At 50.2% G+C, this 23,554-nt stretch overlaps 1 protein-coding gene across 5 annotated transcripts in view; it reads right to left on the minus strand.

Annotated features, from left to right (window-relative positions):
* Positions 1-23,554, minus strand: part of CNTFR (ciliary neurotrophic factor receptor) — a 169,019-nt gene that overhangs the window by 40,195 nt on the left and 105,270 nt on the right. For all 5 annotated transcript variants that reach the window (XM_090130556.1, XM_090130557.1, XM_090130558.1 and 2 more), the window contains one exon: positions 7,275-7,505. In XM_090130556.1, the coding sequence (XP_089986682.1) occupies positions 7,275-7,505 (231 nt within the window). The remainder of the gene's footprint in view (positions 1-7,274; positions 7,506-23,554) is intronic.

The following is a 23,554-nucleotide window of genomic DNA, read 5'->3' on the forward strand; positions in this document are numbered from 1 at the left end:
GGCTGCCGAATCCAGTTGCCAGTGAGCCAGCAAGAGGGGCGAACATCACTGAGGTATTCACAGGTTGTGCAAGGCTCCTGTCAGTATAGAGGAGATTTCTGGAGAGAAAACAAGCAGCCGTAACCGCAGGGATGGTATCATAAACCATTTTAATACGGCATTTTGCTCCCCCCTCCACACCGTCCCAACTCAAGCAAACACAGTCTTGTTTAGTTGGCAGCAAATGATAAAGACCCCCAGGGAGCAGGGGAGGGGGAGAAAAGGGACATCTGTTTAGAGCATTTCTACTGCGCGGCTCTCCCAGGCTATTTCTATCTCTTCTTGTCAAAATTTATCAACTGCGTAATTGTTTAAACAGCATTAAAGTGCTTGGAGCAAGAGCAACTGGAAATTGTCCTGCAGTTGCCTCTGGTACCGATGCTGACAGCTCGGGAGGGGACAGGGAGAGAAGGGATCCATCGGGCATGGGAACCCTCTGACTCCTTTTCCGGGGGGGAACACCACCCTGTCCTGCAAACAGTAGGAAAATAATCTTGCTTCACTCCCTGCTTTACTTTCCAGACCCACAACTCTTCTCCCCCTCCTTCCCTCCCTTCCCTGACCACGCAGACCTGCTGTTAGCACACATTTAGTTCTTCTAAATTATTCACAGCGGGCGCACCGGCTCGGGAAAGCATCACTAATGACAATGTCTTTCACGCTGAAGTACATCGGATGCTGGAACCTCACTGCTGCCCGGGTGCCGTCACTGGGGATGGAGGGATGGATAAGCACCAAGAGATGGGAAAAATAAGGGTTTATCGTCACCTTCCCTTCTTTGGAATCTGTTTGGTAGTGTGGTCACCCCTCCTCCTGACAAGCTCTGGGGAAGGCAGGGACCCCACGGGGTCTCAGCACCATGGGTCCCCGCAGACGTGTCCTACAGCTCAGAGACGGGCAGTGGCCGCATCCCGGCCCTTCCCCTCCATCACCTCCCAGAGCCGAGGACCCACCACGAGCAGGCAGCAGGAAGCTCGCACTAAATATTTTGACAAGGGGCACTTAGGAGAGGCCAAGACGAAATCCTTCCTGGTGTAAGCAGAGCCCAGTGCCGCCAGCGCGTGTCCCCCAGCATGCACAGCCCCGGCCCGCAGCCGCTGTCCCCTGGCCAAGGAGAGAGAGGCTCCGTCCCTCCGGCACCGCACATCCCTCATTCCTGGCACTGCGGAATAGGGGCTTCGGGAAGCTGTTTAGACTAGACTTGGGCTTTGCTAATTAGCAAGCTGTTTTTGTCATGTTAACAAGGAATAAACAAACCTCAGAAGAGAGGAGGAGGCAGTAACATGGGACACTGGCATGGCACAGTCCCCAGAACCCAGCTGTGCCATATGCGGATGGTGCCTGAAAGCTCTTTTTCGTCTTCTCCTCTCACCCCATCCCAGGGAAAAGGATGTGCTGCGAGGGAGAAGCAGTCTGGGAGCAGATGGCAGCAAGCAGAGGGTGGGCAGTGGAACAACCGTTGCTGAAATGACCCAGTGAGAGCAGTGCTTTCTCTCTGACCTTGTGCCATGGGATGCTCCCACATGACTCAGGCACAGCGCACAGCCCTCCATCACCACCAAGCTGCCATGAGCTCATAGGTCCCTTTGGATCAAGCATGGGGACAGGTCCCTTTGGATCATGGGGACCCAGGATCCTGCATGTGCTGACCTCCTCTCTGCTCTGGGGCAGACCTACAAGCGCTGCAAGTCCACGCTGCAGCACCTAATAAATGCCACGTGCCGCTGAGCCCCTCCGCCCCCAGCTCCCATGAGTGCAGGGGGGCCGCCGGGGTGGGAGAGGGGATATTTTTATTGTTTCTGACACCGGCTGCCCCAGATTATCATATTTTATGCAGCGAGCCAAGGAAGCATCACTCTGCTATGCTGCAGCTGGGCAGGCTGCCGAGCACGGCGCAGGGAAGGATGGGAGAAGGCAGTGGTGTGCGGGTGTGTGCAATGCATGGGTGTGAGCATGCAAATGCACATATGTGTGCACACTGGGCCTGAGGGCACAGCTTCATCCATCCTCTCCCATGTGGCCACGGGAGAGAGATTGCCTGCTGCCACTGAAAGTGTTTTGTTTTTCTAGCCCAGCTCCTAATCCAATTAGCACTAATTGCATTTGAGAGCGTAGCTGGGCTTTTTAGTGGGGTATTTTTTGGCCTGCTGCTTAAAAAGCTGGGATGGTGACTTGAATATCATAACCAACTTGCCTTTGGGCCAAGACCCAAAATCAGGGTGCAGGCAGCAAAGTTCCTCCATTTAGTTTTCCCAGCCATAAGCAAACAGCAAAGCGGGGCACGCAGACAGCCTGCATAGCCCATGAAATGAAGCCGCACTTCTACAAGTGGGGCTCTCCTGCAATCTGACAGCCCCATGTGCTATCATGGAATCTTAGAATCAGAGAATGGCTGGGGTTGGAAAGGACCTTAAAGCCCTCCCAGCCCCAGCTCCTGCTGTGGGCTGGTTGCCCCCCACCAGATGAGGCTGCTCAGGGCCCCATTGAGAGGGGGAGCTTGAATGCTTCCAGCGATGTGGCAATAGACCTTTGCTCACCTGTGCATCCCCCAGTGCAACAGACTTTTACAGAAAAACACACAGACATAATGCTGACAGATTCTGGGTGCATCTCCTGATGCTGGAACATCAGCAGCCACATGCTCTGAATTATTAGTGCTATCCTCAGTGTGGTTTTGCTCCAGGTCGATGCATTTCTGCCTGGGTGCAGCTAACTGAGTGCTGCTTTCAAGGGGCAGAAGGGATGGGGGTGTCCTGTTTGGAAGGAGAGAAGGACACAGTGCTGGTGCTGCCAGCTGGCCCTGGTACCCGGCAGCAGCCACTGCCATATTTAACTTGCTTGCTTGCTTGAAATAGCCTCAAGTTTACATGGCCACGGGAAAGGACTGGCTAAACTCATGGGGGGAAAATCCATCAAAAAGGCTTTTAGACAAAAACAATCCCTATATCACAGATCGTTGGACATGAGAAGGAAAATATTTGCACACACTGACCCTATACCAGCAGAAGCACCAGTCTAACTCCATGCACCTTCACACCGGTGGCTGACGGCATGGGTGCACAATCAGTGCAATTTTTCACACCGTATCAACCCCCAGAGAAGACTGGGCAGAGAGCCACCTCATGGAGTCAGTGCCCATCGTGGGATGCTCACACCTGCCTGCTGCTCCATTCTGAGCCGGGGAAACAGAGAAGAACATGTCACATTGTGAGGCTGTTACCTCCTTTGTTTCTTCATCATGGATGGGTGAAAAAGAAGAAAAAAACCAAAAACGTTACACACACACACACACAGAAAAGAAGCATACTGCAGTCCAATCCTCCAGTTGCAGCTGGAGCCCAGCTGGGAGGAAAGGGACTTCTAAGGCAGAGAGAAGGGAGGCTCTGATTATTTATTAGTGGCCGATGTTTGATCGCTCGCTAATCAGGCCAGCGAACACACTTGGGCTCTCTCGGCCTCCCCGCTCACATGTGGTTCCTGTTGCTTTGCCCCGTCCTTCCCTGCCCCCCCCCCCCCCCCACCTCAATTCTGGTTTTGCTTTGTTTGTTTTTCTGTTAATTTGGTTGTTTTTCCATGTCGTTTTCTGTCAAACCGCATGTTTTTTCCCTTTCTCTTGCCAGCCACTGCAGTGACAGACACAGGAGGAAGTAAGCCAGCCTGGAGCCTGCCCACCTCCCATCGCTGCAGGCAGCATCTGGGCGGGCATGTGGCCTCACATCCCCATCCCACAGCCAACATCCCAACTTGCATCCCTGAATTTGTCAGCGATGGGGCGAGCAGGGCACTCCGGCATCCCAGGACAGAGGGGCCGGAGGAGTCAGATGCCATCAGGCAGGGCATGGAGACAAGCAGGTTAGGATGGGATGGGAACGAAGGGATGGACACCCACCCGGCTGCTGCATCCCTCCCCTGTCTGCACACAAGGCCTCCCCACTCCCATGTGCACTCTCCAGCTTCTGGCAGCCTCTCCACCGTGCGTTTCCACTCCTCTCTGGCCCATTAGCAGTATTTTTATAACATTCTGTAATGCACAGAGCCGTGTGCCAAACCTCAAGAGCGCATTATTTCCCAACGTCTTTGTTACATCCATCCACGGGCCCTCAGGCCATGCGTTTCCAAATGCTGCAGCTCACGGGGGTAGCCAGGAGCCTGGTACCCAAAGCCCTGCAAAGCCCACATCTCCATTACCCACTGCTTCCAGACCGTGCTCAGACCCACCAAGCTCCAGGCTATGGGGAAGGCTATTGGAGATATGCACTACGGTTGCCCTCCTATGGCTCACCCCATGCTCAGTTGTCACCACTTGATGAAAGCTGAAAAGCTACACATTGCTGCCCAAAGCCCTCTGGAAGAAGTGTCCCGGAGAAGTGCCACTGTCCCTCCAGATGTTGTGTGCCTAGCGGATGGGACTCCCATGTATAAACATGCCTGCTGCTCCTTCCTGCTCTCCCAAGTGGGCTCTTCATGTCTCAATCACTCCATCCCTGGACACACTCTGTCCCCACTGCCTGTGTGCCAGCATCCTTGTGCCTGCAGCTTCGGGACAGGCAGGCTACCACAAACCATCTGCATTCCACTGGGTGCTGCGGAGCCACACCCCCCAGGAGTTGGACCTAGATATCAAATCCCATCATTAAGGCCAGATAATGAAAGCACATCAGTGTGCCACCTTCATGTGACTTTCGCCCCACTTGCATTCTGGCCCTTCCAGCATGAAGCTCTCACCCCAGAAGCCCCAGGGTCACCCCAAAGCCACGTCCCACCCGCACTCCCTCCTCCTCCTGGTCCAGAGCCACAATGTAAAACATAGCAGCACAGTCCGAAGGCTGATGCTGCAGTTCCCCCATCCCTCCCAGCAGCTCCCCTTTCAGCACAATCTGATCCCCTTTAGCCATTTCCTAAGCCATGTTCCAACTTCCATACTAATCCACATTTTCTCTGGTTTAACTCATAATTTCCCATGTGGCATCATAACAAAATACTTCACTGAAGTCAAGATAGATTACATCGGCCGCATTTCTGGGCCTAGGAAATCAGTTCCCTTATCAAAGAGAGCTATCAGGTTAATCTGCTGTGATATATTGTTGGCAAGCCTCCATATTATTTTCTTCCATTTTCCATTTGTCTCCATATCTGTAATTGTGCTTTCTCCTGAGCGCACCCTGTGACACTGTGGTTGGGATTTTTACTTTTCCCAAGCACAGGAGACATGCTGCCTTTCCCTACATCCCCACTGGGTACCACCAATGACAGCCTCAGACACTAATGAACCTGGCTAATGACCACCTTCAGGTTTTCTCCTCCCCTTTTTCCCCAGCACTGCTCAGGAACACGTTCTACCTCTGTTACTGCTAAGCTCCCCTCCAGCCTCCCTGCGCAGCTCATTTCTCTCCTTGCTCTCTCTTTATTCATATAGCTAACACTGCTTTAATTTTGCTGCTCTGCCCTGCTAAAGACATGAAAATGCAGCCACAGGCCTGTTTTCACTTAAGTTCCCATCCAATTTAAATGAGTCCAAGATTCTACAAATCACAGGTTCTCCTCTGTGGTCCTTGCAGGCACTCACTCCGCATGCTCAGCTGAACACAGCAAACATCCCCACGATTATAAGCTACCATGGGGACGCTGCAAACCACGAGTATCTCCTCCAAGGATGCTCCCAAACCTGCTCTCCGTAGCACCCTGCACATCTTGGGGTACCGACTTGCCCTGGAGAGGGCAGGAAAGGGGAGCACGGAGGGACTGGGGGCAGCAGGGGTGCTGGGAAAAGAAACTTCAGAGAGAACATTAAATTAAATCCAGGCAATTAAATTAATTACCACTAAAAGGGTCTCATCTGATTAGCTCCTTGCATACTTAATTGCATTAGAACACCGGGCACTCGTTTATTTATTGCTCGTGGCCCCTGTGGTGTCTGAGCGTGCCCTTCGGCTGCCCAGTGCCCAGCAGGGCCAGGAGTGGGCAGCAGACGGGAACAAGCCGTAAATGGAAACAGTGGGATTTCAGCTGTAATGCTGTGCAGTTCCCATAGGTCCCAGAGTGGACTCAGAGGGCTTACTATTAGTGAGGTGCTGAGCAGAGGTAAGAGTCATTGCAGAGTCTTAGTGATGCCACAGCTGCAGAGATGTTTGGAGACAATGTTCCCCTCATTAGCTCTACATTTGGGCTGCAGACCGTGCTTGGAATACCAGTTGTTGGTGGCACCCTGACCCATAGTCCTGGACCACCATCTCAGCCCAGAAACATGGCCAAGAGGTCTCTGGCCACACACTTGCCTGCTGCCTGCTATTAATTGCCATCCTCTCGGCTTCCACTTGCCCACTTGCCTGCTTCTCTCCTTGACGTCCAGCTCCTTCCAGCATCCTTAGACTGAGCGCCAGCATCCCTCCCATTAGACACCACTACAACAAGGTCAACACCATGCAGCATTCCCAAAACTTGGACCTACTGACACAGAGGGCCCTTTTTGCCCAATTTACAGGGCTTATGCATGATACAGGCAACCCTTCTGCCTGGCCCATGGTCTATGGCAGAGATGCACCTGCAGGGTGCTAAAGAAGAAACGCTTTGCCACATCTCCCACCTGTGGGAACAGCCATCTACAAAGCACATATCCAGGGTCTTATAACTGGCACCTTTCAGCATCCTCTGCACCCTGCTGCCAGACATGCCAAACACTGCTCCCAGGTACCGCCAGCTCTCAGTTGCAAGTGTGAAAACCACAGCTGCTATCAGCTGTACAAACACTGCAGCCCGCAAAACACACAGCTGCTGTCAGCTATCAGCGTGGTGTGAAATATAGCACAGCTCTTATCTCCCGCAGCGAGACCTGTGAATCAGCGCATCTCTCACTTAAGATATGCAAAATCCTGTGAAACGTGCAGCTGTCCCCTCCCACAGCCATATATACAGCCCTTCCCACCCTCAGATAATGCTCTTTCTGCTGTACCATGGCACTGGGCTGGCTGGTGAAGCAGCATCCCTCCTGAAATTATTCTGTGGGCATCATTATCAGCTTTGACTCAAAGTTTGGAGAGGGTGATTCTGATTCCAGCATCCTGCTGCTAGAATTCAGGCACCGCTGGTAGGTTGTGCTGCAGGCTGCAGCAGAAAACCATACATATGGACAGTATTGGGATTGATGTGAATGGAGGGTGCAGTGAGGGGTCAGTGTAGGAGCCAATGGTGTGGTTGTGTCCCCTGTTCCCCACAACATCTCACAGCAGTGTGCTCACCTCCCACCCTAAGGTAGGTCTGGTACTTGAGGTGCCAGGAGGAGCCCTCGTAGCACGAGTACTGGCCGCTCTGTGTCAGGTCCACTTTCTTCAGGATCAGGTAGGACCCGTTCAGGTGGGAGTCATCAATGTCAGTGCCATTGGCTGTCCAGGTCACGGCTGCATCCCAGTCCATGGAGCCGCACTTCATGGTCACGTCGGCACCTACCCGCTCATACTGGATGTGGCTGTCTGTGGAGGAGAAAAGCAGGTGAGATCAGAACCTGTGGGCTACCTTGGAAACAGGATCTTACCATGACCAGTAAGCATGGGAAGGGCTGGAGCATGAGCTGACACAACGGCCAGGGAAATTCACATTCTCCCTCTGGTCCGGATAATAATTTATTTTGACCTTAGACCAGAGTACTGGAGTGGATCAGCTGGCAAGGGCCAATGAGCTGGGACTCGAGGATCACATCTATCTCTCAGAATCACAGAATTGTTAAAGTTGGGAAAGATCTCTCAGATGATTTAGTTCAACCCATTACCACCATGCCCACTAACCACACCTCTCAGTGACAAATCTACAAGGTTCTTGAACACATCCAGGAACAGTGACTCCATCACCTCCTAGGACAGCCTGCTGCAATTCATCACAAGACTTCTGAGAAGAAATTTTCCTAGAATGCAACCTGAACTTCATCTGGCACAACTGGAGGCCAATCCCCCTCATCCTATCACTGTTACCTGGGAGAAGAGGCTGACCCCACTTTGCCTGAACTCCTTTCAGGGAACTGCAGAGAGTGATAAGGTCTCCCCTGAACCTTCTCTTCTCCAGACTGAACAATATCAGCTCCTTCAGCTGTTCCTCATAAGACCTGTGCTCCAAACCCTTCTCTGGATACGCTCCAGAGCCTCAAAGTCATTCTTATACTGAGAGGTCCAAAGCCAAACACAATACTCAAGGTATGGCCTCACCAGTGCTGAGGGTCATAGGATGCTTTCCTCCCATCTTTACCTTGGAGAAGGCACAACAGGGACACCAGTATGGCTCACTGGCCAAATGCCCCACAGCACATCCAGCTGTTTGTGTCAGCAAGTCATTGCCACTCCTGCACCCTCTTGTCTCATTGCAAGACACAGACTAAATGCACACATCAGAAATTCCCAGGGGAGAGAGGTGACAGAGCCCCAAGACTTGTCATTAGCAAGCTTTGAGTTATTTACTAGCAGAAATGGGAAGCGGGTAGCTGCCTTCAATTCCCTGCCTAGCAAATGAGGTGGGAGGATTTCAGCTTACCTGTGCCATGCCTTGGAAAGGGGCAGCTGCTTGGCACATGCTATGCTGTTTATCTCCCTGCCTCTTTTTTTTTTTTTTCTCTCTCTCTACAATAACATGATGCCTTGCTGAGCTGTTTGATTTAGCATCTCATGAGTGTAGCAACACAGCTCATTGGGCACCAGCTGCCTAATTGAATTTTCTCAGGTTTCTGGACAGGAGTTCGAGCCGACATTCATTAATGATACTTGGCAATTGAATCTTTCCTGTGCTGCTACACGAGTTGTTCTCTAAGCTGTATGTGGCAAGGATGAAAACATTTTTGTGAACGTATCATATGGGGTGAAGCAGGATGGGGATTGAGCAGGGTGTGAGCATCTCCTTCCAGGTTTCATCCGTTTGTTCAGGTCTCAAAATACTCCTGGGTTTCCAAATCACTTTTGACAAGGTGCCCCACTCAGGCTCCCAGAGAAACCCAGTATCCCTGAACTCAAGGAGAGTCCTCGCAAGGATTTATAGCAGCTAAAGGTCAGGAGACCAAGGGTGAGAAGAAGCAGTCAGGCTTGGCCGAGGAAGACGTCACCAGTGAGCTTTGACAGAGCTCAGAGCAGGACCCGAGCTGCCCAGCGCACTCATAACTCATGGGCCAAGGCAGTGCGAGCAGACAGCTGAGGCTGTCAGGGCAGCAAAGTTAAAGCTGGGGGCAAAAGCATCCCAAGGGGCATCACAGCGCGCGTTGTGTCGATGAACACACAAGAAAGCACATCTTCCTGCCCAGTCATGGCTCCAAATCAGCTTCAGCCTCCATGGAAACGTATCATGGAGTGATCGTGTTCCTGAAAACATCAACTCAGTGGCAATCAAAGACGCAAATGCAATGTTAAGAATTATTAAGAATGGGGGGATTGAGAATGGCGAGTAGTGTACCCTAGAAACAGCACACAAATCTGAGCCTGTACCATTAAGATGAAAATGGAGCAGAGGAAGGAAATGTGAGAGAACAAAGGTTGAAAGCAGCCTCTGTTTAAGGGATGGCTTGACAGACTCAATCTCTTCATCCCTGCAATCAGACACTGGTTGGAGGCGTGACAGACACCTGAGCGACACTGAATGATGTGAGGAGCATGAATAGAGAAGGACCGCCGGCTCTTTCTCCTAATAAAATAATTAAGGGGCAGCAAATGAAAGTAAGGAAAAGAAAGCGCTTTTTTCACACAAGGTGTGATTAAGTTAGAGAAACCCACATCCATCTGTTGCTATGAATGTCAAAATTGAGGGGAAAACAGCGATTAAATGAATCCATAGCAGAGGACTCCACCCATGCTGACGGTATGCCAACAGTGGGGAGGGATGGGAGAAGCACTCCAACACTTGTCCTACTCCTTTCCCTCCAGATATCAGCTCCTGTGTCCTGCTGGCAGGTGGAACAGGGGCTACACACACCTGTAGTTTGTTTTGAGCATCTTAAAAAAGCTTACTGATAGGCAGAAAGAAGGAAAAACATCCCAGCCAAGGAGACTGTAGGAGACTGTGCGAGGTGGAATAGCTGGAATGGGCACAGAAAAATGGGCTGATAGGCAGAAGCGTGGAAGGAGATGGATGGGTGGGCAGATGAACGAGTGTGTGCTTGCAGACAGATGGATAGCTGGCTGGATGGGCGCAGCTGGGATGGAGGGAAGCGAATGAAGAAGAAATGATGGACGACTCTGTAAGTGGATGGATGGATGAGTGTATGTGGGGATGCAGAGATGTAAGAGGATTGAGGTCTAAGCATATAGGCATCTGGCTGGCTGGCTGCGTGTGGGATGGAGGGATGAATGGACAGATGGGTGGGTGAATGCTTGGGTGGGCGGCTGGAAGGAGGGAGAAAAGGATCAATGAACGGCAGTGGGTGTGGGTGTACGGTTGGCTGTTCAAATGGCTGGGTAGATGGATGGATGGACAGATGACTAGGCAGATGGGCAAACAGATATAGATCACTGACCTCCAGTATGAGGTCTTACTCAGGTTCTCCTCTATTATTTTCTTATGCACAAAGAAAAGACACTTTGCTTTCCCCTTTCCTGCTGGCTCACAAAAGGCCATTACTCCTCCTGTCCTCACAACCAGAACCTGCTGGGCAGAGACAGATGCTGAGAGATGCAGCATCACCCACCAGCCCTGAAAGAAGAAAACTTAATTGCAGCAATGGGTCAACAAAGCTGCCCAACTGGTGCCTAGGAGAAAGGCTTGGGTCAGAGAAAAGTTCTGGAGTTCTTGGCCCTGCTTCTTCGAACTGTGAATGAGGACTTGTCTGCAGATGGGGATGTCAGGGTTAGGCTGGGAAGGGAGGTAAAGGCAACTTGAATTATTTCCTATTTGTTCTTAAACACAGCACAAACGCTGGCATGCATTCAGAAAGGCTGAGGGAGCCTTTCCTGGAAGACAGGTCTTTGAAAGCAACACTCCTTCCCAGTGCAATGATTTAAGGCTCCTAACGAAGAAGAAATCCAAAGCACAGTAATAGAGCAGGCAGTTCTCTCAGACAGGTTTACTCTCTCAGAGCTGCTCATTGGAGCTGATCCAGATCCCCAGATCCCTCCTGTCCCAGCCCACCCAGCCCCATCACCATGTGAACGTGTGACACTCTGCTGGCAAGTGTCACTTCCTTTTGTCTGTCCTGTGCTGCAGACATCAGTACTGCTTTTGGATGAGAACAGTGAGGGCAATCAGAGCCTTTCCGGGGAGACTCGAATTCCCCTCTGGCTGGATATGGGCAGGATCCCACCTGAGGGATCCAAAGCATTTTTTGGGACAGACACAAGCGTTCTGCACCCACTGCACTCTTCTGTGCGTGGCCTTTGGCTCTGCCCCTGTGGATGGGGAAACTGAGGCAGTGAGAAAAAGACATGTCCCCAGTAAGATGTCGAGAGCTTCTGCAGTGGGACGGAGAAACACATCTGTGCCTTATGACAGAGGTATCTATCCTAAGGTGTCTATCACTCCATTAGCCTACGTACCTCCCACCCAGAGCTGTGTGCAAGCGTTGAGTAATAATCCAAGTGGATAATTAGATCTCTGTGTATGCATTCATAAATTACACATTTAATATTTACAAGGTGCTAGGGGTATGCTGAGAGCTTTCCAAGCAGATGAAGCAGCAAGGCCTCACTCTCTGCAACTTCCCACTGTAAATGAAACCAGTGAAACAATGGGATCAGTGGGATGTCTGTGGCTTCCAGGGGCCTTTGGGTGTGCAGTGGCACAACCCTGTGCCCTCTCTCTTGCTCCAGCACCTTGTTGGCATATCACCAACCATGCTCAGGGATGCGGGTGGCTCTGCTCCCATCTGCAGCTTCATGGCCCCTTCCTGCCATGATGAAACAGCCACCTGTACTGGAGAGGGTTTTCCTACACCACCTCCCCAGAGCACATCCTACCCCTCATCTCCTCACAGCTGTTCCCTTCGGTGCTGCTTGGTCTTTGCACAGCTCTCACTGCCAGCAAAAACCTTCCCTGCCAGAGGAAGGAATTTCATGCTTAAGGAGGCAGTTCTTCCACAAGTGATTTAAAACTAAATACATCTTTGTAAGGAAACAGGCATAATTAAATGTCATTGATGTAGCCAAAGATATGGACCGTTCCAAGTTAATTTTGTCCATTAATGAAGAATTGCAGCAAGCAGAATCCGCATTTGTTTGCTCTACTTTGGTAAATCCCTGGAGTCAGCAGCTTTGCTTTCTTGACAAGAAAAAATAATTAGCAAGAAACTTTAATTAAGAGATAACAGATGGGTGCTAAAGGACTTGTACTCAATCACTTCTCGATAGCCTGGAAGCAGATCTCTGGAAGCAGGTTTGCTTTAGGGGCACTGCAAATGAGGCACTTTCCCTCTCTTTCCACCATGGGCAGCTCCATTGTGACCAGGCTCTGAGCACCCTGATCTCGCTGCAGATATCCCTGTTTACTGCAGGCAAGTTGCATCAGATGGCCTTTAAAGGTCCTTTCTAACTCAAACAACCCTATGATTCCACAACTCTTTCCTTAGATGCCCTATCTCTCCTGCCCAAGCTCTGGGATTACAAGCATTCTCTTTGCCAGGAGAGGTCGAGCAATGCCTCCCCTTCCATCCTAAGGCAAAGGGAAGGCTGGGCTGCTCCTTGCAGGTTCAGGTTCCTCGCCCCAGCACGCAGGATGACACAGAAAGGAAGGGCTCAGAGGGCTAGAGGGGGACAAATGGCAATAGGGGCAACAAGTGCATGGTAGAGAAATCCCACTGGCATCGCTAAAGCTGTGTGTGCTTGAGCTCTCGCCCTCCATGGCCAGGTGACAGGAGTTAGCGCGGCGGATGAATTACAGGCTTGTTTTCTGCTTCTGCTTTTTCCTGCCAACAGGACAAATAACTTAGGCCACAAAAGAGTGCTTAGATCAGGCTTTTCAACGCCATTTAAGAGGAAATCAATAGGATTCAGAATTAGGTGCCCAAATCACAGCCGTAAACAGAAGAAAAGCCCATTGTGGTTCAGCAGCAGCACAAGGACGCCTGTATTTACCACACACAGGGAAGAGGAAGAGGCAGATAGAGATGTTGGGCACCCAGGAGCAGCCTACAGAGCCTCCCCATTGCTCCTACTTGCACCCACCTTTGAGCAGCAGTCTCCCTTGGAGCACAAACATTGGGGCAGCCCCACTCCTACCCTGTCCTGCTGCAGGCTGTGCTTTGCACTATGCTAGAGGGTTGTTTTTTTTTGTTTGTTTGTTTTTTTATTAGCACAGAATTATGGAAGTCAGAGGCATAAAAGACCTGTTGGGTCCCACTCAGTCCATCCTCCTTCTGCCAAGACAGTATTGGTCCCTGCAGCGTATTTACTATTTCTCCGGTCTAATTTTACATACTGTACAATCTGTGCAGTGCCAAGTTACGATCCCTGTGTGAGAAGCAGCGCTCTCAATTTCCAGGCTCTTGGGTGTGTAAAATCACAACCGCGATGTTAAATTAACTTTTTTTTTTTTTTTTTTTTTTTTTTTTGCATTTAATCATTTAATAGCTTTAAAATTCAGCCCCTCAGGCTCTGTCTGTCTGTCTGTTGGCTTGGCTTTCGCCTGCTGTAGGCCAGTGGCTCATCACTGCCTGATGCAATGCTCACACCCCTGGGTGGATCAGCAGCAGCTGGGCTTGAAGCTGGAGCTGCTGCAACTTAACTTGTGAACTTCTGCATCCTGAGCTGGAAAAACTCCTCTGTGGCCTCAACCACAGGTATGGGAGGCTCAGCCTCACAGGGATGAGGCGCAAGGCCAGGAGTGTGATGAGTGACAGCATCATTGGACAACAGAAGGGCAACTGATGTCATCTACTTGGGCTTGTGCTAGGCATTTCATGTGGTCCCACACCACATCCTTATCTCTAAATTGGAGAGAGACGGATTTGAAGGGTAGACTACTGGGTGGGTAAGGAATTGACTGGGTGACTGCAGCCAGAGGGTTGTAGTCAACAGTTCTATGTCCTCGTGGAGGCATGTCACTGGAGGACCGACATTTTACACAGATTAACAGTGATAGGACGAGGGGGAATGGCTTTAAACTAAAAGAGAGAGGATTTAGGTTAGATATTTGGAAGAAATTCCTCACTCAGAGGGCAGTGAGGCCCTGACACTGCTGCCCAGAGAGCTGTGGTGCCCCATCCCTGGAGGTGCTCAAGGCTGGGTTGGATGGAGCCCCGGGCAGCTGAGCTGGTGGGGGCAACCAGCCCATGGCAGGGGGGTGGAGCTTGATGATCTCTAAGGTCCCTTCCAACTTAAGCTACTGTACAATTCTATGATTCTGTTACTCAAAAAAATGATGTCCTATGCCTGGGAATGCCCATTACTGCACCCATAAACACCCAGAGGTGAGACCCCAGGACATGTTTCTAATCAGTGGAGGGATTTCTTCGCCTTGCATCAGCCCCAAGATTCAGTGTCCTCTTGAACAGAGGAACTGACATTTTCACCATTCCTGGAGGTGTTCAAGAAATGTGGAGATGTGGCTCTGAGGGATGGTTAGTGGGCATGGTGGGAGTGGGCTGACAGTTTAGATAACCATCTTTTTCAACCTTATAGATTCCATGATTCTATGCTGCCAGCACAGGATGCATACATGAGGAAGTAAAGATGCTGATACAATGGGAAGCATTTTCCCAACTCTCTTCCTATTTTTTTTCTGACTCAGTCGTCATCAGTCATTTCTCCCAGCAACACTTGTACTCCTGTAGCCTAGATGATTTCAAAGCAATATTAATAATAAAGCAACAATCTACTCTGCCCACGAGGGGCTGTATTAACAATTAAGCCAAGGTCTCAGGATCTGCTTGTGTAATAAGAAGATATTACATTTGCATTTCATGCCTTTCACTCCAAAGGGTGCTCAAGCAAAGCCAAGCCTGGAAGCGATGAGCAGTGCTGAGCCATGCACAACTGGGAAGCTGCATCCTGACAGACACATGAAGCATCTCCTGGGTGCAACCCCACCAGGATACTAGACCCATAGCCTGCCAGAAAGAGCTATGCTGCCATGAGAGAGATAAAGGGAGATGGATGCCTGCAGCAGGAGACCGCAAGTGCCAGCTGCTTTGCAGCTAGCAGGTAGAGACTTTGCAGGTTGACTCATGCAGAGGTGCATACATAAAATTTCAATCATCTTTTTTTTTTAAAAAGGGGGGGGGGCAGGGAAGCCCAAATGCTCCCCATTACACAGATAACCATATCAAAGCAGACCCAGCAGCTGACTGGTGGCAGAGACCCGCATCCATTGCGCAGAGCCCCAAGCAGCCAAGCCATGATTTCTCTTTGATGCCAACTGCTTCTCCACTTCTGGAAGCACCTCCTGTCTGCACAGCCTTTCCTCTCCTCTGCTCACCGCTATTCCCTCTCTGTACAGACATTACTACAGCCTCTCAGACTAATCCCTTTGAAGGGAAACATGTTGTTGCTCTCAGGGTGCTCTTCCTGGCCTCCAGTTAGTGATGTTGCAGCTTCACAGAGCTCTCCACTCGCAGGGTTTTTTATTCACTTTATTGTTGTTGTTTCTGCTTTTTTATACAGATATATTTGTACGTGTGTGGTTGTTTTTTTGCTTTTACTTTTTTTTGTTAGCTTCTTTCTGTTTTCCCCCATTTGCATTGATGAGAAAGCACTAGTTCAGCTGCAGATATTTGCACTATGTGACTTCAGTGAACTGCTCCTTTTTTCCCTATATTTCAACACTTAGAAGCATCAAGTGTCAAGCAAAACAAATACCAAAATGCCAACATGATCACCGAGTGAAACAAAAGCACATGCCCAGATCTCCGGAGAGCTCCCTGAAGTGGTGAAAGACTTTAGGGAAGCATTTTCTGCAAGGGGATACAGCAGCTCCAGGAGGAAGAGTGCAGCCCTTATCTGATGGCACTCCTGAATTACAGCCACCATTAGCACAAGAGATACTTGAATTCTGGATTTTCTGCAAAACGTTTTGAATTCAGGTTCTGAAGCATTTAGAGGGCTCGAGAAAATATCCTTGGCTCCCAGTCAGCAAAGCACTTAGGCGAGCTCTTAACTTTCAGCATGTGTTTAAGTACCTTGCTGACTTGGGGCTTTTAACCCCAGCAAAAAGAAAGCAAGCAGGGGAGAAAAGCCAAAGGAAAAGTTCGTGTGTGCGTGTGGAAATCTCCAGACAAGCCGAAAAAATACGGGACTCTCTTCTGGAAAGTAGGAAAACAAATAATAATAATGACATGCTTTAAAATTAAACACTAGGGGAAGCTTTCTGAGGGGAAAAGGACTTCTAGAACAAATGGAGCGTTTCGCCGTAGCCTAACGCTGACTTTGCATGCTTCTTCAGCATGCCGAAATTATTTATTGCTTAAAAAAATAGTTTGGAAGAGGGAGGGGGAAGCTAAACGTAATGGGGGAGAGAAAAATGTTGGCTGGAGCAGCGAAAAAACATCTCTGAAATGAGTCGGCTGTGGGAGGCTGCTGTCAGGGGAGGGGGAAAGGAGGGAAGAAGCAACGATGGAAGAGCCCTGAGCAGGAGCTGCGTGCATCCCTGCTGCACAGGCTCATGGGGAGGGAAGAGCTGAAAGAGCCCAAAAGGAGAGAAAGGGCACAGGGAGGCAGTGACTCTGCCTTCAATCAATGTAAATCTATGCGTGCGCAGGCAGAAAGTGGCTTTTTCCCTACCTCATGCTGGAGGCCATGAATAGAAAACAATCTTTTCAACTCTGCCGGTCATCCCCCTTCTCTGCCGGTCACAGCAGCTTTGGGATCTACGCCTGTTTATTTTCTAAAGCAAAGCAAAAACAGGCTGGGAGCTGGGGCTGGCTGCAGCCCACACAGGGCGGTGGGGCTGGAGGGATGCTCTCAAAGCATCGACAGCAGCCATCAGCCCTGGGGATGCTACGGGGAGGTTTGGGATAAGGCTGAGGTGCAGCTTTGGTGCAAAAGCATCAACTTCCAAAAATTCTCCTAAGTGGAAAAAAAAAAAAATAATAATCAAAAAAAAAAATCACCAAAGAACCACCAGAAAGCTTGGTCTCCTTCTGAGTGAAACCAAAAGGGTTTTGCACCTTTTAAACAGCCTGTTATGTTGTAGAAAGGCTTTACAACCCTTCTGTGCAGAAGAGGTGTCAGTTAAAACCGTTTTTGAAAAATACCAAAAAGATACACTGCAGCCTCCTTCCACCTCTGTTTTTCTCCCCTTTTTCCTCTGATGAAGACATGTGGCTTTATGAAACATGAGGATGCTGACAGGACTTCATTTTCCAGTGGAAAACGGTTCCCTGGAGGATTTCCCCAGCAGCTCTGGGACATGCAGCAGCAGACAGAGCTCCAGAGGGGTGTGCTGCCAGAGGCTCTTCCCCACTGCTCAGGCTGCAGACCCGTGGGACAGGCAGGCAGCGAGAGGTGCCTTAGTGAGCTGACAACTCAGAGAGGAAACAGAGGCAGTGTCTTACAAATGGGAGCCCAAGTCCTAAAATGAGGTGAAGTGACTGGCCCAAGTGGATTTTCCTTCTCTCCCATGGCCCTGTGGCACCTGGCACATCAGGCTGCCCAGCTCCAGCTGTGCAAGAGACAGAGGAACTCAGTCCAAACCTGTCCCCAACATCACATACCTGCTGATCTGCAACACGAAGCGTCACACAACACATTCGCAGAATCACAGAATTTTAGGGGTTGAAATGGTCCTCTGGAGATCAAGTCCAACGCCCTGCTAAAGCAGCTACCCGACTGAAAAGTGCAGAGGAGTGTCCAGGTGGGCACTGAGCATCTCCAGAGAAGATGACCACAATCTCTCTGCACAGCCTGTTCCTGAGCTCTGTCACCCTCACATTAAAGAAGCTCTGTCTCATGTTCACATGCAATTTCCTATGTTCCTATGCTCAAAATTCTGCCATATGTGCCTTCTTTCTTGGTGTTTCTCACTGTATGGTCTTCATACTGAAGCTGTGATTTAGGGCGGGATTAACACCAGGACAGCATTAAATCCACCACCTGAATCCTGAATACTCCTCCAGGGTCTGTATCTGAATGTCCTTCTCGTGGATTGATAGGATGCCCACACCCATCTCTCCAGGGCTGCCAAGAACGTAATTGCAAAAGTAAGGAGAAATAAATGCAGGAATGCAAGTTTGGTCAGCAAGAACACTGACCAGGAGCATGAAAATGGCTGCAGTGATTGTATTGCTACACTGTGCTGCTTCCTTGAGCCGCAGCTCCCTTCTCTGCTGCTGGAAATGAAGCGCGATCAATGCTAATTAATTAAGGGCCAGAATCCACCAACCATGGTCACACTGAGTTCAGCGCTGTTCCTTGAATATTCAGGGCTTACACTCCAGCAAAGTGAGGAGGCAAAGATCAACCTCCAGCAACACGGGTAGAAAACAGCAGAAATTCAGTCTGCAAGCTGAGAGGACAGACAGCAGTGACCCTTTGCTGAGAGCTGGAGGAGCTGCCAGTGTGGGGCAGACCTGATGTGCCCCAGCAAAGCAGTGCTGACATGGTGGGAAGGGCAGTAAGTCAGCCTAGAGATGTCAGTGGTGTCAAGCAATGGCTGGGTATTAAGAAAAAGTTCTTCACCTTGCCAAGGTGAAGTGTATGGGAGGCACTGGAACAGACTGGCCAGGGCAGTGGCCACAGCCCTGAGCTCAAGGAGTATTTGGAGAATGACCTCAGACACAGGGTTTGAATTTTGGGAGGTCCCTTGTGGAACCAGGAGGTGTACTTGGTGATCTTCGTGGATCCCTTCTACAGCTTGGAATATTCTGTGATTCTGTGAACGATGAAGCAGGCAGAGCCAGTATACCAACCAAGACCAAATGTTTTCCACCAGGACACCTTTTCTCTTGCCACTCAAAGGGCTGTACCCTGTAGTGCTGGGGGAGTGATAGGTGCTAGAAAGCAAAGCTGGCAGAGACAACACCCCAGAGATAACTATGACAGAAAGGGGTGTGGGAAGTTGGAACTAGATGATTTTGAGGTCTCTTCCAACCCAAGCCATTCTATGGTTCTAAGTACCAGTAATATGAACAGAATCCTACGGGGAGCACAAGGGGAAACGGTGTGGTGAGTCACTAGTATCAAGCAAGCCCATAGCTGTTTCTGGACTTCTTTCCCCCATCGAGAGGCTTGCATGATGCTCTATGAACTTGGAAACACCAGTGGGGACCCAAACCCCCAGGTCTTCCACTGTCCTTCCCCTACACCACAAAGCAACACCTTCACTGGAAGCAAAAGGAGACAGGCATATCAGTCACCTTGTGCCTTTCACCACGATGGTAAAATTAATTTTCAGATCTACTGGGCACAGCAGGCAGGATGTGGTCACATCACGCCTTGCTGTGTGCCTCCATCCACTCCAAAGAGCAGCCACAGTGATGAACTCAGAAGCCTCTCTCCACTCCTGAGCTGCGCCATTGCATTTTCCTGTTTTGTCCTAAGCCCTCCCAGTTCTCCCAGCAGCTGGTATGGGTAGTGGAAGCTCTCCAACTCTCAGTGCAGGCCAGGAGTAGAGACTTCCCATGGGAAATTGAGAGGTGGAAGTAGACAGATAGATGTCAACAATGGGATTTGACACACTTGCTCCTACATGCCTTGGTTTCTCCCCAACACCGCATGCATTCAGCTGGAGCAACCACAGCTCAGGCACAGCACCAGCACAGCAGGGCCCAACTCGCTGGAGTTTGCGGCTTGGCTGGGGCTGGAAGCTCTCTGTGACTCATCCCAAGAAGTCCAGTGTTCACATCCCCCGGGGACTGCTCTGTGCTGTGCTTCCTGTGACCCTGGGAGCATGGATGGAGCACGGCGCTCGTCTGAATGGGCATGGGAGCACCAGGATGGCCGCTGCAGCAGACCCTGTGCACTGCCTGCACATGTATGCTCCTGTCTTTCTCCAATGCAGAAGCACACTGCAGCATAGCAAAGCTCCCTTTTCCAGCCAGCAGAGCACACCTCGTTATAGTTCAGCAAATTCAGCAGGGGCCAAGCAAGCTGTTCTGCATGCTGCAGCTCTGCTTTAGCTCTTGCATCTCAGCCAGCCCATCGGTGTGACGGTGCCATCGCTCTCCTGTCTACAAAGCACAAACTCTTTGTTGGCAGAAGTTCTCCAGGCCCCCAGCCTTGCAGGTCAGTGTTTTTCAACTTGGGCGCTGCAGACCTCTGGCTGCTTTGTAACACTCCAGAAAAAAAGAGAACTAAGAAGAGCCTGACTGAATGGTTTGTATCAGCTAATAGGGATGTGCACTGGGGAAAACACTTCAGGCTTTGCAAACTAAAAAAGCTAGGAAGTCACACATCATGGCATGCTGAATCTGGGATGAAGGGCAGCACATGGCTCTGCCAGCTGCTGGCACCCTACAGCAAGGCTCTGCCCCATCCACACGGATTTTTGTACCGTGGGTGGATGCACCCTGCCCAGGGCCAAGGACTAATCCTGCACACTAGTGTATGCAGCAGTGCAAGGAAAAGGCTCCTGACTCTTCAGCTTCAATTAGCACCTGGTGGCACCTAAGCCTAAATAACAATCTTCTCCAGAAAATCCTACACCAAGAGATCAATGGTCTGTACATTGTGTAATACTGCAGTAACCCCTCCTGCCTCTATCACTGTCAATTGCTTTGCAGTCTCACTTCACTTCTCCACCTGATTGGCCTTGCTAGAGCACTCATTACAAGGTGACATGCATTGCTTTTCCTCTCAGTAACAAGCCTGCCACAGACTCTGCTCAATCCTTCTTCTTTTCCTTTTAATATGCCACAATTATATTGGCTTCTCTGCATGGATCCACTCCATTTAGTGCTGCCCAACACTGCTTATCCTGAAAGATGCTCTTTTCAGACACAGGACAGACTGCACATCTTGCAAGTTGCTATTCTGCTCCTGTACACCTTGTGTACAGCATCTGCCCTCCTGAGCACCTTTCGAGATTCCTTCACCCTGCTTCCACCCTAGCAAAACCCCCTTCTCAGAAAGCAGAGAGGAGCATGCCTGATCTCAGTTTCTCACAGCTTTACAAGACCCTCCACTTCTGGCAGCCTTCACCAACATAACAAGCATAAAAACAACAGGCATAACCCTTGGATGAAGCCTGCTTCCTCTCTCACCAAAAAGAGATCAATGCTGGGACAGAGTCCATGGAAAGAGCAGCTCCCAGCACAGCATGTGCTGGTGTCCTGTGTGGCTGCTCATGCTTTCAGAGGGCCCTGGTAGCCTGGGAAACTCCTAGGACTTCCCTCCTTAGGTGGAAACACCTCACTCAGAGCTCCTGCAGGAGCTAAATGGGTTGCAAACTCCAATTCTTCTCTGTCAGCGCTTCTCAATATGTCTAATGAAGTCTAAGAAGTTACTGAGACACAATTTTCCTTGTCGCTGCCTGAACTAGTGAGTCCTGGCAGACTGTGATCCTCCTAACATCTTCTTTCTCTCATCACTGTAGTGGATGATCTTCCCCTATTCTGTGAGACTGCAGATTTACTTCTTCAAAACCTGCCAGATCCAAACTTTTTTTTTTTTAATCTATAGCTTTGTGATTCTCTTCAATACACCAGCTGATGGAGGTGTTCATACGTTTGTTAGTGTTACATATTTCTAAGATTTAAATTGCCCAGAAAGATGGTGGATGCCCCATCCCTGCAGATGCTCAAGGTCCGGCTGGAAGGACTCTGAGCACCTGATGGAGCTGTGGGTGTTCTTGCTCACTGCAGGGGAATTGGACCAGGTAACCTTTAAAGGTCTTTACCAAAGCAAGCAATTCTATGATGTCCTTCCCATGTTCTCAGCCCAGGAACTGATCCTTGCTTTGCTCCAGAATCTCAGCTCTACTTTAGGAGCATTCCTCTTTCCGTACCCGAGAGCATCTTGCACAGTGGGATGCTCACCTTGCACAGAGCTGCAGCCATTTTCTAAGTGCACACTCTGGGTAAAGTGCAGCAAGCTCAGGGCTCCTTGCCCAGCAGACAGGGAGTGCAGCTGCAGTCCCGCAGCAAAAAGCAGCTGGAGAAGCCACATCGCTGCGTGCATCCAAAACTAACAGGCAGCAAATGGAATGGCTTCCCTGGATATCTCTTGTCCTAGGTGGGAGGAGCGAGGCTCTTGCTCCCAGCAGGGCTATCCCACAGCATGAGCCACGCTGCCAGGGTGACCAGCTTGGGATCTGCAGGGCCACTGGGCAGGGCTGCGAGGCAGCAGGCAAGGAAACACAGGCACTAAAAATAGGCTGTCTGCGGTAGGGGATGACCACATTTATTAGCAAGCCCGTGCCCTAGCTGACCACAAGGTCAGCCTCCGAGAGCCTGGCCATAATTCACTCCGTGTCTGGGCAGGAATTCTACTTCAGCTCAGAGGGATGTCCAGTAATAGAAAGAGATGTTCCAGGAGCTGGGGCTATTTTTGCTGTTTTCTTCTGCTTTGCAGACAGAGTAGTCTTTGTAGGCAGGTAGACAGGAGATGCAATTTGTGCTGCACACGTAGCCAGGTGTTCTGGGCCAGAGAGAGGGAGGGGAGAAATGGGGTACAGCTGGAGAAGAGAGGATACAGCATGTGGCTGTGCTTCCCTTTATCATCCAGACTCACCTTCACAGCAAGGCAAGAAGATCAAGGCAGTGAGGGGACCCCAAGCTTTTATGAGATACCTAATGCCTAATGGCATGCAGTGATGTTTAACAGGCTGCAGCTGAGGTGTCTGCCCAGCTAGGAGAGAATTGTTGTCCTTGTTGCTTCCCTGAGGCTGTGGGCTGGCAAGGAAGGTGGGGATGCAATGGGGAAACTGTCACAGTGATGGATACCTAGGCATGGAGGTTATGACTCTTCCTTGCAAATGCATCCCTACACCATACCACCTCCACCTTCACCCCTGGCAGTAGGAAAGAAGACGGGAGCATTTCTTTATGTATGCCCTGGGACTAAGGTCTTCCAGGAACAGAAAATGTGAATATCAATGAGAACCGAAGCTTGTTTAGTCTCAGTACAGGCTGAGCAAACCCTGATAATGCCCTTCCAATGCCAAGATGTGTCTTCTTATTGATCCAGCACGATACCTTGGTTCCAGCTCTTTGAACTCCCCGTGAAGCTCATGTGAGCAGCATTTTGGCTTTGAGATGGCTTGCAAAGAGTGAAGGATGCAGGGCAAGTAGAGTCTGTGCCAAGCCTTGCTTCCCAACCAGGCGTGCTCTGCAACCAGCTCGTGCATTGAGCAAAGCTGACATTTCAGCCAGCTGGATAATGACAGCATCCCGAATTGTAACAGGAAAGATTAAAAAAATGTGATTGCTAATGGGGAATTAATTGTTAATGGGGAGTCATCATTGCAGGAGGGTGTTCCCAGCATGGCCCTGCAGAGATCTGCTCTTGGCCCTCTGCTAATCACTAGCCTTATCAATTATCTTGCAGGCAGCATAAAGCTGGTATTGGAAAAGTCTACAAGGAACATAAAGGCTAACGTACAGAGCAGAATGGACAAGTCCATTGTCCATGAGCCCATTTACAGTTAGAGCTGTGTCTGGAGGATGACAACTCCAAAATGGCCTTGCAGGAGC

The sequence above is a fragment of the Phasianus colchicus genome, chromosome Z (genome assembly GCF_987193195.1).
Source record: "Phasianus colchicus chromosome Z, bPhaCol1.hap1.1, whole genome shotgun sequence".
NCBI classification, from domain to species: domain Eukaryota; kingdom Metazoa; phylum Chordata; class Aves; order Galliformes; family Phasianidae; genus Phasianus; species Phasianus colchicus.